The sequence below is a fragment of the Plasmodium inui genome (assembly GCF_000524495.1).
Source record: "Plasmodium inui San Antonio 1 unplaced genomic scaffold supercont1.2, whole genome shotgun sequence".
NCBI classification, from domain to species: Eukaryota; Apicomplexa; class Aconoidasida; order Haemosporida; family Plasmodiidae; genus Plasmodium; species Plasmodium inui.
Genome location: NW_008481836.1, coordinates 1,236,856 through 1,252,570, shown reverse-complemented (window position 1 = coordinate 1,252,570; position 15,715 = coordinate 1,236,856). Strand labels below are relative to the sequence as shown.

Genomic DNA, 15,715 nt, shown 5'->3' with positions numbered 1-15,715 from the left:
ATTTATCAAAAACAAATTTTATAAATGTGATAATCAACGTTTTTATTTTTACATAAACGTTGTTACACGGTGCTGGGCTGTATACGCGTGCCCATTTATATGTTCACACATAACACATCAACGTGCGTACTTCCTGACGCGAAATGAACAAACTTCCCCAAATGTTCATACCTATTTGCTACACGCTCATTTATGTACGTATGTGCTTATACTCACATATGCATATCTACGCGCAAGCGGTGTGGTGAAAAACGGGGGAGGCACGACTGCCCCCCAAAATGGATGTATGCCCACAATTTGAGCTTCGATATCGGGAAATCGCGCAGCCTATCGGCGTGGGATTGGATCACATATATCATAAATACACTTCGCATTGAGCACGAAATAATAATCACATTAAAAATGTGCAGAAACAAACGGGTAAAGAAAGGCGTGTGCAGAAACGTGGAAAAAAATTGCATATGTACAAATGTACACACATAATGCATAAGCACACATGTATGCACAAAGGCATAGGTATACAAAGATGTATGTAGACAAATATATGTAGTTATATACGTCACTGGGGGGAGAGGGGCGACATTTGAAAAATCCAAAATTTGCTAAAACGACATTGTGTACACGGGGGGCACAGCAAAGTCCGATTCGGGGTTAACCAAAGGAGCGACGTGAAACATGAAGCAGGCGGATCACCCTCCAGAATGAGGAAGCCGGGTTGGGTAACTAAAAATTGCGCACACGGCCCGTACGTATGGGGTAGAGATATATGTACATATATATGTCCCTGTGCATATCCGTACGTTGTGTTCGACTTCGTGCTCCTTGGGGTGGATATCCGTGCCAATAAACACACACCCATGCGTCCATGCGCATGGGGCGTGTGCACTTTAAAAAAAAAAAACATCACAAACTTGTTTCACTTGTATTGGTATATACCAGACTCGGTTAAATATTTAATCCACTTAATAATTTTATAATTGGATTTTTCGAAAACTTTAAGGTATCTGATATACATGCCACTGGAAGTAAACATGGGGATTTTAAAACTTAGCGTGATGGGCATTTTGTAGGTATTTAAAAATTTGACGGTATTCATATTCTTAACTTTGTGCACTTGTAAAACAACCTTGGACAAGTGGTCCACCTTTTGTGTATTGTTCATGTTGGAGTAAATTTGGTTTTGATTTTCAAGCGTTAAATATATCTTAATGTTATGTTCACTTGAGCTCGAAAATTTTTTAATTCTCCAGGTGACTATTCCCTCAATGTTGTTAAATTCAGTTTTTCCAGTTGATTTATATTTCACTTCAACATTTTCAGAGAATTTATAAATAGGAATTTTTATCACAACGTCCGTGGCATACATACTTCCCTTATAATTTGATTTAATGGTAACAGCGTATTCGTACCTGTTTGTATTTTTATAGTCCCCATAGATATTTTTACTATTATTTGTGAGTTTTTTGAGGGAGAATTTTCTCTCCAACGATTTAGAGTACTGCAGTATGGGGTTGTATATAGCTATAATGTGAAAGGGTATCTGTATATTTTTGGTAATAGTGTATTTCATGAGTTCGAATGTACCATCCGGGGGGGTGAAGGTAATGAGTTTACTATTTTCATACTTGGAAAGCGTCACACAATGATGAAAAATGCAGTTGTCAATAATGATATCGTCCGTTTCCTTTTCTTCACTTGTGTTTTTCCTCTTGCTATTGCTTTGATTGGATTTTCCCTTTGCGCCATTTTTCGAGCTACTATTCGCGGAAACCGCATTATTGGGATGATTATTCCCACCAGGGGGATTATACCCAGTGGAGGCATTACTGACATTGTTAAGAAGGTTAATCTTATTGTTTGTGCTCAGTTCACATATAGGCATCCCTGAGAGGAAGCATTTCAGTGTGACCTTTCCATTGATATGAGCATATATCAAATTGTTGCTATTTATTGTAACATTCAGTATTTCCAATATGTCAATGTATATTTCATTTTTTTTATAATAAATGTTGTTGTTTCTCCAAGTGCAGTTCCCCGTTATGTAATTAAAATTATTCGATGGTTTACTATTGTTAATTATTCTATTTTTAATTCGGTTCAGCGTTTCCTTCCCTATATATTTTAGTTTATTTTTTTCATTTAATTCGTAACTATTGGAATTTTTTATGCCACTCTTTTTGTACGAATCTTTATTATTTCCATTATAATATTTCATGTGCAGTCCTTCATTCTGGTTTTGTATATTCGTGTCATGTACAATATCTTCAATCACACAGTTTGGATTCCGTAGCTCATTTGACAGCTTCTGAAAGTATTTAGAAGTCCTACTGTAATATTTGACCTTATTCAGGAGGCTATTCTTTAAAATATTTACTTCCAACGTCTGTGGATATCCGTAGTCAATTATTTCATCACATATTTCGTAAATCAGGACAAAGTTGTTCACTATATTTATTCCCGAAATTTCCTGGTTAAAGAAGTAATTTAATATTTCTATAAATTTATATATAAAGTTGAAGATGAGGCAGATGTTCGAGTTGCTCCTGGTTAGAACCGTTATGACAATTTCGTTTATGCTCACGTTTAGGAAGAAGACATTGTTTATTTCGATTATTGGGTGTTCGAAGAATCTCTTCGTTTTTATGTATTTGTTTATGTAGTGATTCAGGTCGTTCTTTTTCGTCACGTTTCGGTAGTTCCTCTGTATTAGCAATTGCCCGTTTATGAAAAAAATGTACAGGGCGTCTATCATCTTGGGCTGGCATATTCTTCGGCACTGGTTTGGGCGTCGCTTCTACGTCGACTCAATGTCGCTACAACGTCACTGCCACGTCACGGTCACGCCAGCCCCACTTCGCCGCTATGCTCATTAATTCGGGTGAAGCGGGTGGACATCCAGAATCCGCCTCCTTCAGACACCTTTGCGGCGGTTGCGGTCGGAGTGGCACCTATCCTCACGCGGGGACACGTCGATTCGGTCACTCGGTTATGCGATCATGCGGCCATTCACCCCTGCGGTCGTGGAGCTATCCACACATACGTAGAAATATACAATCTCAAGCAGACAAGCATAAACACTTGGTGAAGAGTTCACATTTCGCATGGGAGCCAGATGACGGCGTGCAAAGGGCTTGCTCGACAAAATTACTAAATTACAATAACAAAAAAAAAAAAACGTAATGTAAAAAAATTACGCGGAAGACAAGGAAATAAAATGTGCCACGTGTGGGCTAAAAACAAAAGTCTTCGATGAATTCTCAACGATAAAGCAGCTGATCCCTTCACGTTGTACGAATGGACGAATGGCCTCTCGAGGGTCAAAAAACACGCCGCATAACTGCCTTTCTCTCCACCCCTGTAGCTAACTTGGGTCAGTCACTTTGATCGCTTCACGTGAGAAGAATGGTATGTGCGCACGTATATATAGATGTATATATATTTTGACGCTTGTCGGATGCCTGGTGTTCTCTTCCCCCCTTGCAAAACGCTACTGCCCCCGTCCACGTTATTTTCTAATGGTGCTAAGCGTATATATGTCTACGCACATATATATATTTTATACGCATAAATGCTTCTCCTAAGCGGCCTTCCCAAACTGTGCATGGCTGTGCAGGAAAACAATTTGTCGAAATGAGCCCTTCTCCCTAGACGGTCAGCAAAACGACTGTAAGTACCATTTGCAAAAGATGGTGAAGGGGCCACCGATACTTAAAAAAATTTGCTGAAATCTGCTAAGTTTGCAAAAACGTGCTAGCCTCTCTTAATAGGCTAAATGCAGATTTATGTATACATTTACGCATGCATAATTTTACGGCTAATTTGTCGCATAGTAAAGGCTCCCATACACTTTTGAATCGTTTTATCTGGGCATTCGTACATTTTGCTGTTTTTATTCATCAGCGCCAAAACGCTTGGCCTTTTCTATTCGGACTAGCACTACTAGTTTGCTAATACCTTTATCATTAAATTAGGAACACTCGTTTCCATTGCTCTGGCTGATAAAATATCATATCGTTATATTGCTGGCATACACGTACATATGAATGTATGTAATATGCGCAGGTGAATAACCTTGAGATAGTTTCTTTTTTTTTTTAATGGCGATGATGACTGCCACTTGAAAAGTTGGTACATCGCCAATTCGGTTTCTTCTTCCGCGAGGTAAGTATTATACACGGGTAACATGTTCACCATTAAAGGAGGCATTACTTAAGTTAAGGGATGTTACAAACTCTTTTTTTTAATGATGACAAAAAATGTGAAATGCATAAAGAAAACGGAAAATAGAAAAAGGGAAAAATAATCAAATGTCCCTCGTTTCACCGAACGTTTGGTTTTTTTTTTTTCTTCTTCTTTTTCCGCTTCTCCCATTTGTTTATTTATTTTTCAGTGAATTTTCTACAAAAGGGAATAATAGGAGCCATAATTTTTTAACTTTATTTCCCCCCCTCTTTCGTTTGAATGCGCATGCGGAAGGTAAATAAATAGTGCTTACTATAGTTAGGGGTAAATAAATATATGTGCCATATTGCACATAATACGCGAGGGGACAAATTCTACCACCCCTATGCCGTTTGCTTAAAACGCTCTTCTCATTTGTCATGTATAATGACATGTCCAGCGTGTACATAAAATCAATACAACACGATTTGGTTTTTTCAATAAAGTGCGCCAAGGGGATTTTACAGTCAATGTTGATTCGTTTGCTATCCCATCTCTTTGTCATAAAATTAATAAGAAAAAGGGAAAAGAGGAAGAAAAAGTCCCATCGAGTTTGCAAAAATGGTGAAATGGTACTCTCCAAAAATTCGAGCATTTATTTGTACATAGGCGAACATACCACATTACATACGATGCGTGATAATTAAATACAAAATGTGACAATTTTTAAAAAATTCGAATTGGGTTCGCCCGTCATTCATTTGTCCATATTAAGAGGGAATAGAAAAAAAAAGGGAAGCCGCGTATACCTAATTAATAAGCATTTGCCATCACAGCATCGCATTGAACGATGCAAATAAAATTCCACAAAATACTACTTCTTCCTTAAATAAAAAAAATTGTAAACGGAGAAAGGTATGCTTTTATAAAAATGTAAGACTTTTTTTATTTTTATTTTTTTGGCTTTCCCTCCATTTATTCCTTTTCAATCGTTCCGCATACCGTTTTGCGTGAGCAACGGTTGGAATCTGAGTAACAATAAGAAAATGGTAAACCCCGTTTTCTACGAGCGTGGAATTGTTGAGGAAGGCCCTTACTTAGTTGTTTCTGTGTTATGCAGCTGAACGTGCCGTGTATATGCAACAGCTGTATTCGTCAGCTCCCATTTGTACGCGCACATTTTGGGCAGGGCATTTTCCCAAGACGCCCCCACGTATGAACGAGAGGTACCAAGTGCAACCCTTGCAAGCGCCTGGAATGCACACCGACAGATGATTGCCAACAAACGAAGCACAACATAAATCCTCCACTCATCTGCTTCCGGCTATTTTGCCAATCGCCATAAAATTTCTAAGGCGAGGCCGCTTTATACATCATTTCATATGTAAAGAACCACGGGAAGCGGAAACAAAAAATTGAGGAAGTACAAAATTGAAGAAGCACAAACTCCTTACTGATTGCTAACTTTTGCGCAACCCGTATGAGTGAAAAAGGAGGAACAAGGGAGCATATAGGTAGGCACATAAATATGCTTACACGAGTGTGATTTTAATTTGCAAGAAGTAACCACACACACACACAGTATACACGCGAGTCTTTCGAATCACCCCACCCTTAACTAAATGGTACAAAACAGAAAAAAGAACAAAAAATGCCGCATCCAGAAAATCATCCAGCTGCTCGAAAACAACGAAGAAGACGAGCAAAGCCTAATCCCGCACATCATCGAAATAGAGCAAATATTCTTCGAATGTTTTAACAATGAAAATAAAGGAAAACGAAGGATAATTAACACGTATGTCATTCCGTATGTAAACTTACTGCTGGAGCGCATAGATAATGGGGATACAAAAATTAATTGCCCCTTTAGAGAAAAATTGCTAACAAGAATATTAACCTTCCTCTCATCTGTCTTACGGATTAACAAAAATTATGCACACTTAGTTGTCTCCTACTTTGTGAACCTAATTGAACAAAAGTATTATGTTGTAAAAATTGTTGACCATTTAAAAAAAATTATCATCCCCTTGTTGAAGGGGCTTATATTTTCCAAAGGCTGTTTATACGACTGTGGAGATAATTCCTTGTATGATAACTATGAAGAAAGGGAGGAAGAGAGAAGAAACGAAGTCAATAACCTCAAACAAGGGTTCCACAATTATGTCATACTGAAAAGCAAAATTTTTAACATCCTAACGAACTTCCATTTCGATAAAAGTATAACGGAAAACCCGTACAAATATGACTTAATAAAAAACTTGATGCTAATTTTGACCAAGGAAATTTTATTTTTCTTTCACATTTTAAAAAATAAAAAGAATATATTTAAAGAAATATTAAGTGAGCAGAAGCAAGTTCACCATGTAATTAACCAAGTGTTCGACATAGCATACCTGAATGTTGTTGCAGACAAGGTTAATATGAACAGTTATGATGAAATTATTATGATATGGCTCGAGCAGGACATCCGACTGTTAAACGATTTGATTCTTTTTAACCTTAGTAAAAATGGAAATAATACCAATGATCTTGCCAAGAATGAATTATCGTTATCTGTGCACAAAATAAAGGAGGAGTTGGAGGAAAAACCACCCCGTGATGGTTCCATCCCCGAGGTCGCTTCCAACCGTGCAATTGCAAAAAAAGGGGGTAGAAAAAAAAAATTAAAATCGGAGCAAAATGTGAAAATGGAATGCATAATTAAGCGCGAAAACTACGAGGAAGAAAGTGCCATAAAGGAAGAGCGTAGTAACAGCGATGGGGACGTACCCAAGTTGGAAGTTTTTAACAAATTAATAGCCCAATTTAATGAGGTATGTGCAGCCGACGAGGGAAAGAAAGAAAGCGCAGGTGATGGGAAGCATATGACCTGCGAAAGTTCGCGCGAAAATACACACGAAATTGTGTTCCAAAATGTGTACGAAAATGTGTACGAATGTGCTTACCAATACGGGGGCGAAGCTGCGCAGGGAGCTCCCCCTTCTGATACCCCACCCGAGGAAGAAGCACAGGAGGATTACTACCAACTGGCGAAAAAGTATATCATAAGTACAGACTGTCTAATATCCACTATTGATCAAATCACAACGGACAACATCATTTTCCTCACGCATCTGATGAGAAATGTGTTTTACCTAATCCGCGAAGTCCCATTTGTGTTCAATTTTTTCCTTAAGAATATTTTCATAATGGTCAGTGAATTGGTGCGAATACGTGGAGGTGTATCGGAGGCGAAAAAGCGCATCGACGAGTGTGAAGAGAATGCCCTTGCAGAGGATGATCAGGATTCCGCCCCCCACGAGGAAACAGGCCCAAGCATTTATAAGAAAAAACTGTCTAACTGCATGGTTCAGTACATAAAGAACGAACTGTACTTGTTGATATGCAGAAGTAGTGTAAATTTCCCCTTCTACTACGCATATGTTACGAGCTTGCTAAACCTGCTGGGGGAAGAAGGGAGCACAGAGGAATTAGTAAAAAAAAAACAGACATCCATAAAGAGCACCCTGTTAGACATCGAAAAGGAAAAAAAGAAGGTGAACGAAAATAATTTCAACTACAATTGTGAATATTTAAAAACAAATGTTTTGAGGAAGGATTTCTATGGGTATAAGAAATTAAAGAACGAGCACGTGGACATCATGTCCTACTTAAAGGTAAAAATGAACGAAAGCGAAAATGAGCAGGAAAACGTGAGCGAAAGTAACAGGAACGATTTCCTTAAAAAAGAGGAAAAGGAAAATATATTTATAAATCAAATTGTGAAAAAATTATATTTTACAAATTTTAAACTGGACAAGGAGTATTATGAAAGGTTCGACTGCTCCAAAAGGAACAACGTGAAGGATCTGTTTTGCAGGAGAAGGAAGCGGCCAGACGACGGTAGAGCAGACGTTTGCGATTTTTATGCCTACGACCGGGATGTGTCGCGAAACAGTGAGACTTCCAGCACCAATAGAGTTAGAAGCATCACAGCGGAGTTTTGTGAGGCGAAGCTCTCTGTAGGGGAAAACTCTATTGGAGAAAACCACAGCAAAAATGCAGACGGAGAGGGAACTCCCAACGGAGAAGACGGAAACCACATATTGCCACATAGCGAAGAAACGAACAAAACGTCAAACGAGAATAAGAAAGGCACCCAGGCTCACGTTCTCCAAAGGAACTACAATGATATGTACGCCAGCTTCTTAAAGAACGATCTGAAATATTACAACAATGTTAAATCGAATGACAGCATCCTGGGGACAGTGGAATTGTATTACTTTCTCATTTTTTCACAAATACTTAACAACAACCTGGAAAATAAAGTTCCAGTGTTGGGTGAAAATATCTTCATCAAAAGGATTAATAATTTAAAAGTTATAAATAACGTAATTAAGAGGATAATTTTAAATGATATGATGAAGGAAAAGCTGAAATTTTATTTCCTCATTTTGTACCTGGTGAAGATTAATACCGTATGTATATTCAAGGGAAAAATCCCCAGCGATGTTTTCCTAAATTACTCCGCCATATTTAAAATTTTTAACAATTTATTGTTTTTTTCGTACATCCAAGATGAAAAAAAAAAAAAAAAACAGGTAAAAGGGGCAGATCAGGACAAACGACTAGCAGGTTCCGCACTTCAAATGCATTACCATCGTGATAATCACACGTTAGGCTACACAATCTTCTGCTACAACTATTTGGATAAATTAAAAAAGAAAATAAAAACAAAAGGATACGCTTACAGACAAGAACTGCAGAAGAGCAAGTTCAAAGCCAAATGCAAATATGATGAAATCTTAAATATCATGATTTTTTTTTTACATAATGATAAATTATTAGCCAACCATCGAGATCAGTATATTAAAACTTTTATTGAACAAATTTTGGAGACCCCGAAGTTGACATTCTCCTTTTTTATCTACCTGATTATCTGGCTGAACAATATAGACGTTCATATTGATTACACTGGCTATATTAACAATTCGAATAGTGGTCATATTTCCCTTTCGGAAGGGGGCGTCAATAAAAGAGAAATAATGAACCAAACTATGGTGACAGCGGGGTTGAAGGAGGCCCATGTAAAAAGGGGAGAAATGTCCAGCGAAGGGGAAGATGCCAACATAAACCAGACCAACCAACTGAGAAGCAAAAGAAAGCAAGATGAACACGACACAGTGGCAAATGCAGGGGAGTGTCACACGGCGAATGGTGATGACCCTCGCTTTGTCGTTGCTTCCGATGGGGAGAAACCCAAACATGAAAAGAACTACTCGTTTGATCAGCACACTTGCAGCGTGTGGTCAGATGGATCCGCCTCTCACTTCGATGTTGAATTAAGCGGAAGTGATGACACGGAGGATTATGCAAATGAAGAAAATAAAGTGGACGCGTTCAATGCGGAGGAGAAGGATAAGGCGAGCGACAACAGCCAAGGTGATGATTCATACAAAAGTCTTCATTCGTCTGAAAGTGAAAGTCTACAAAATGGTGAGACCGGCGTAGGACATTCGAGAGGAAACCTTGCCAATGTATCAATCTACAGTAAAGAGATTGACCAGGGAGATAACAGTGGCGAAGCAAATATATACAATGGAAATATTTCCAGTGGGGACGAAACGCACAAACGAAGCGGTGTGTATAAAATTGTAACAAGGAAGAATTCCCATAGAAACAAGAAAAAAAAACACGCTTCTCTCATCCCAAGCGCGGAAATCGAAATGGACGAACCCATTTTTAACATCAATTATTACATTAAGTACTCCCCCAAGGTGCAAAGCGCTTCGAATTATTATATTTTTTGCTTTTCCTTGATTTCCAATTTGTTGAAGAAAAATCAAAACATAAGAGCGAAGAAAACTATTTTAGCCATCTATATAAACACGCTATTTAAATCTAGCAACGAAATTAGAAACCTTTTAAAAAAACTCATCACGGCAGCGAAGGGAATTTACAACAATGCGTTAAGCTTTTTTGTTTACACGAAAAGAGTATACAGATTTTATCACCAAGTTTTTATTTTATTTTTACTATACATTTGTAATATGTACATGCCCCATTTGAAAAATGACATCCTTTTTTTTTCTCACTTTGCCTTTTACCTGTGGCCAATGAAATTAATTAATTTTGTTCACAATTTTCTAATAACCAATTTTTCTTTTTTCTATAATGATATTTTGTGCATATTTGTGAATTGTCAAAATGTCCCATCCTACGAAAAGCGGATGCGGTCTTTAAAGAACTATGAGTTTGTTAAGGAGAAATTAAGTGAATACGTCAACGGTCTTGATCGCCCCGACATCTTCCAATCAGTGGAATGGTTCCTAAAGCAGACGGACTTCTTCAACACTGGTAAGGCGGCTAGCCAGGGGGGCGCAGCGCCAAGTGAGGGGCATTCCGAGGGGGCGCAAGCACCCGTGGAAGACGCGGAAGATGGCAGCGAGGAAGGGGGAGAAGAGAAAAATGCTGCCGAGGAAAAAGACGACGAGGGCGACTACAAACACGGAGAAGACACCGACGAGAAGTACCACCACGAGGAATCCCAGGAATGCCTGCACAAGAACGAAATTTCGCAGAAAATTCTGCTCGAAGAAATTTTCGTTCGGCTGTTCATGCAAGCAGTAGATCTACTGGAAGACAACAAAATGGTCGACAGAATGAAAAAACGAAACGTCTTCCTAAACTTTGTGAGTATTCATTACGTGGATGCCTTGTGCAAATTTGTCCTCACGAAGGTAGGAAAGGTATACCAGAAAAACAGAGCCCAGTTTTGGGCCTACTTTTCCACACTTCTTAACCAATCACCAGAAGACGATAAAAAAAAAATCGCTGACGAGGAGGACAGAAGTGTAGAATTGCGTGACATTTTACACTTTTTCCTCAACGCAATTGATAACTTCCTAAGCATCTGCGTCAGATCCTCCATATTTTTTCACCTCTACTTGAACACATATGCCAATTGTGTAAAAAAAGAAGTGAGGACAATTTTGTTGACCAAGTTTGTAGCCTCCCTCCCCCTGTTAAAGTCCCTTTTCCATGAGGAGTTTTTTAGGATTTTGAAATATAATAATAACAAGTGGAGTGAGCAGAATGTGGAGAAGGGAAAAGAAGTTGGTGAGAAGAAACAGGAAGACGAAGCTGCTTCTTCCGAAACGAATGTCATAAGAGACAGTGTGGAACACGCCGAGCAGGGAAAAGACACGCAGAATGAACAGAAAAAGGAAGACAAAAATGAAGACAAAAATGAACAGAAAAATCAACAGAAAAAAGAACACAAAAATGAACACAAAAATGAACACAAAAATGAACACAAAAATGAACACAAAAATGAACACAAAAATGAACACAAAAATGATATTACAAAAGGGGAAGAGACGGACGCGAATAACGAAAACAGCTCCTTCCAAGTTAATATAGAAATTATAAAATACGTAAGTCGAAATTTGAGTGAATACACAACCGCATCGTCTGTTCCCACGTGGGAAAGTCGCACAAATTTTCTTAATTTCTGCTACAATTTGTACTTGGAAAATAACAACGTATTTTTTATTATCGAATTGATTGCCTTTTTGAAGAAGGAACAAACCATGCATATATTTAATGAAATAATTAAAAATGATATGGACGAAAGTACCAAAGTGGACCTCCTCAAATTCTGCATCAACAAAATTGTAAAGTTACCATATTTTTACATTGTCGAAAAGCAAAATGAAAGTGAAAATGAATCCTACTACATCACGAATATTGAAATTTTTTACTTTTATTACAACTTGAATAGAAATAAAAATATCCAGAAAATTATGCTGGACTATTTTGTCACCAAAGTGAACTTACACACTATTGATGATCAGGAAAACAAAATGTTCAACGATATTACAATAAAAGATTTGGCCAATATAATTCAGCAGATTGCGGAAAATAGCAATGCCATAATCCCCATTTATGGCAGATTCCTATGTCAGATTAGCAAAAATATTAACATTCTGCGCGAATTCATAAGTAGTATTATTATCCCCCTCTTGATACAAAAAAAAATTTGGAACAACAAGGTTATATGGAAGGGCTGTTTGATGTGCATATCGATGTTGTGGCCCGATTTCAAGCACTCCCTTTTTTACGTTTTTTTTATGTTGCCCGCGTAAGTTTTTAAGAGACAAGAGGAGGGGCGCACTCTCCGCGTCCATTCCTGTGCGGGAAGTGCCATTAATCAGTCAACCGGTTGATTGATCAGTTAATTGGTTAGTCATTTGTTAGTTAATTCATTTTTTTTTTCTCCCTCTCCCAGGGACGAATGTACCACGCTGTTCAACGCCCTAAAGCAGAAGTACCCCCTCACCAGCGACCTCATCGAGCTGATCTCGTCCAACGAGCAAGTAAGTGTAGAAGACCCCCACGACACATTTGCGTGCTCTTCATCTTGTTTCACTCTGTTTTGTTTTCTTTTGTTTCATTTTCCTTTACGGTTGTTAGTAACTCCCCCCGCAACAAGTGCTACACATCTAGGTTAATCACCCCCATTTTTCCATCCGACTATTTGTGCAGACGAGGCGCTTGTGCCCGGAACATTTGAAGAATCTGCTAAACACCTGATGCGGTTGTGCGCACCAAGTTTTGAAGAAGAGGAAAAAGGAAAAACTGACGCAAGAAAGTGCCTCCCACCTGTTGCAGGGGCAAATCATATTTGAAAGAAACCCCGCTGTCATTTAGTTAAACGTTTTGTAAATAAAAAGACAGTTGGTTTTCGAGAAATCGCATTTTCATTCCTCCTTTTTTTTTTTTACTCACCTAGATGCAATACATTGCACACAGTTCATACTGTGCCAATTCACGTCCCATGTTTGCCATTTTTACAATTTTGAAATGGAGCACTTGCACTCACGACATGTGTGGGTGCGCATGATTGTGGAAAGTACCAAATAGCTGCTGCTCCCTTACTTAACCGCATAACGTTAAAAGAAGTAGCATCTTTCCCCAGGGAATATATCAAAAGAAAGTTCTTTTTGTAAAATATAGTGTTGTAAGCATTTCCTTTGTTTCGTAAAAACGGGAAAATGCGACAAGACAGGAGAAAGAGGCAAAGGGGCGAAAAACAACGAACAAAAGGAAAGAACAAAAAAAAAAAAGTTAAGCAAATTGTTCTTTAAAAGTGGGCCCCAAAAGAGGCCAAAATTAAACGATGTGGAGTGAATAAAAGAGAATAAGCGAAGCAGGACAAAATCCTGCTACCACCTCTTTCCTGCCTTCAAAAAGTTTTAACGCAGTTAAGCACCATCTTTAAAAAATTGAAAAAAAAGTTTTAATTGATCGCCTGAGCTCTGTATTTTGACACACAATATTCTTCATCATTATGAAAACCTAGACTGGAGCTGAAACGGGGGAGAAAAAAAAAATTCCAAATTTGTGTCTTTTGGAAAGTTCGGAAAATTAGAAAAGTAAAAAAAATAATGTTACCTTACATAGCAATATATGCATCCGAAAATTATAGCTCCCAGTAAAAATAATACTATCCCGAGGGCCATTTTTTTATCTGCAAGTTGAACAGAAAGGAGAAGCAGAAATGAGAGAAGATGCAAATGCATACTTGTGTAGGCGTACATTATATACAGGTGTAGCATATGATTGTCGCCCTGTCGGCCACTGAGCATGTTTCCACAGGGATGCTGCTCGTACTTGTGCGCCCATGTATCATGTGAATTTTTGTCGTATTCTTACTATTTATTATCCACATGAAGAAGTTCACTTTCTTTTCCTTTCGTCGCCTGAACCTGAGTGCGTCTAAATAATCATCCTCTGCAGCTGCATGCCTCTCCACCTCTAACTGTGCGTTTTCCGCAGTATTAGCAGCAGCGGTGGTGGTATCGGCAGCGGCATCAGCATTAGAAGCAGCATTAGCAGCAGCAGCGGCATCAGCATTAGAAGCAGCATTAGCAGCTTTTACTTCCTCAGCTTTGTCATCATTCTGTTGACCTTCCTGGACAGCTTCCTTTGGGACTTCCTGAATTTTTTCTAAATAAAAATTGAGGGTGGAAAAATAAAAATGTGAGAAATTTGAATCTATCCGTTAAGGAAGCCTATAAATTTGCTTCTCGTGTCATAGTTTGCCTCATTGTATGAAGCGATTTTGTTTTATTTTGCCCTCTTTCGCTTTATCTTTTTTGCACCTTTTAACAACACTTGGCAAGCAGCCGATTGACATTTCCGAAATGTGAGGTTAAAATACCTATCGCAAAAGTCTGCATCTTCCTCCAGGCATTTATTCCGCCTGCAACTGTAAGAAAATTCGTCGCTGCAGACACTGTAGCATGGAGACCAGTCCTCCCACTTGGAGTGCCTCTCTTTTAATTCTGCGAAGTGGTGAAATGGTGAAGTAGCGAAGTGGTGAAGGGCAGGTGGATGGACCAAGTCAGGACGGGTGGAGATCCCTCCTTCCCCCCAGGGCGAACCCCCCACTCCCACCGCGTGTTTTACTTTTTTTAAGCTTCAGAATATTCCTCATATTTTTATAATTATGCAGAAACCGCGGATCCTTCATTTCTGGTGAAAACAAAATAATGTCACTCAACTCGTGCGAAGTAAAAAGAGCAAATTCGACGCTCTTCCCAAGAACATAGCTATCCACATTATCATTCTGATTGGGCTCAGTCGAATTGGTAGCCTTGCTGTGGTTTTCTTTTTGACATATGAAATGCTGGATGGCATTGGAGATATCAATTTTTATGTAGTCATTTTCTAGTGTGCCTTTCGACAAAGAATATTTATCCCCCGTAAATGCAGCGATGGATTTATTTAAGTCGTAATCATCAGGTAATTTTATGAATATAAAAACGCCTTTTTGTAACTTGGTTTTGATTTCTTCAAAATCTACCTTCTTCAAATAGTTAACAAGAAGAATGTAATTATTAAAGGAATTAAATTCGCACAGTTCGTGATTTATGGGTACCTTAAATGTTAATGCGATATTAGACAATTGATAATTCCCATCTCGTAGCAGATTATCTGTGTAGCCATAAATGTTTCTCTTGTTTCCCACTTCTATCGCGTGCGTCTGATTTTCTAGCTTTAACATCTGTTCCATGGGTGCGTTTAAATTTTTATTATTCCGAATTGAATTTATACAGATATTTTCCTCATGACTTACCTTTTTCACCGTGTAATTTTCGAATATGGTTGTCTCCTCCGAAAAATAGGGAACTACTGTTCCGATCGGTATGTCACTCTCCTCATTTTGGTGAATGACGAATCTACCTCTTTTTACATTTTTTCTTACACTAATGGCACAAATGTTGATTAATAAAAAAGACACCACAAATTTTACAAGTGCAAAACTTATGTGTTTAGTGTTATGGTGCTTTTTCATTTCTTCCTTTGACAGTCTTCGGGCTCTGTGGCTAGGTGCACAACTTGTGTGTACTTGCAGCGACAGAGAATGACCCCGGTGGAGGTTGGGCGGCGGCCCTGTGAACTCGCATGTGCCAAAAGGAGGAAGGTACAGACAATCGCGGGGGGTAACTGGCAAGTAGTGAAGCGCGTACGCCTCTATCTATGTCTACACACCTCCTTGCGACAAAAA

General features: G+C 38.5%; 3 protein-coding genes across 3 annotated transcripts; 1 reads left to right on the top strand and 2 right to left on the bottom strand.

Annotated features, from left to right (window-relative positions):
* Positions 1–916: 916 nt before the first annotated feature.
* On the bottom strand, positions 917–2,752 carry C922_00733 (hypothetical protein; the record flags this gene model as incomplete). Its single annotated transcript, XM_008816345.1, has 1 exon — positions 917–2,752. The coding sequence occupies one exon, from the start codon at positions 2,750–2,752 to the stop codon at positions 917–919; it is 1,836 nt and encodes a 611-aa protein (XP_008814567.1).
* A 3,031-nt stretch (positions 2,753–5,783) lies between these two features.
* Positions 5,784–12,735, top strand: C922_00732 (hypothetical protein; the record flags this gene model as incomplete). The annotated part of the gene is made up of 3 exons (XM_008816344.1): positions 5,784–12,283; positions 12,431–12,518; positions 12,649–12,735. The coding sequence occupies 3 exons, from the start codon at positions 5,784–5,786 to the stop codon at positions 12,733–12,735; spliced, it is 6,675 nt and encodes a 2,224-aa protein (XP_008814566.1).
* Positions 12,736–13,741: 1,006 nt separating this feature from the next.
* Positions 13,742–15,502, bottom strand: C922_00731 (hypothetical protein; the record flags this gene model as incomplete). Its single annotated transcript, XM_008816343.1, has 3 exons — positions 13,742–14,151; positions 14,307–14,489; positions 14,614–15,502. 3 exons carry the CDS (start codon positions 15,500–15,502, stop codon positions 13,742–13,744), a joined length of 1,482 nt encoding a protein of 493 aa, XP_008814565.1.
* Between the last annotated feature and the right edge of the window lie 213 nt (positions 15,503–15,715).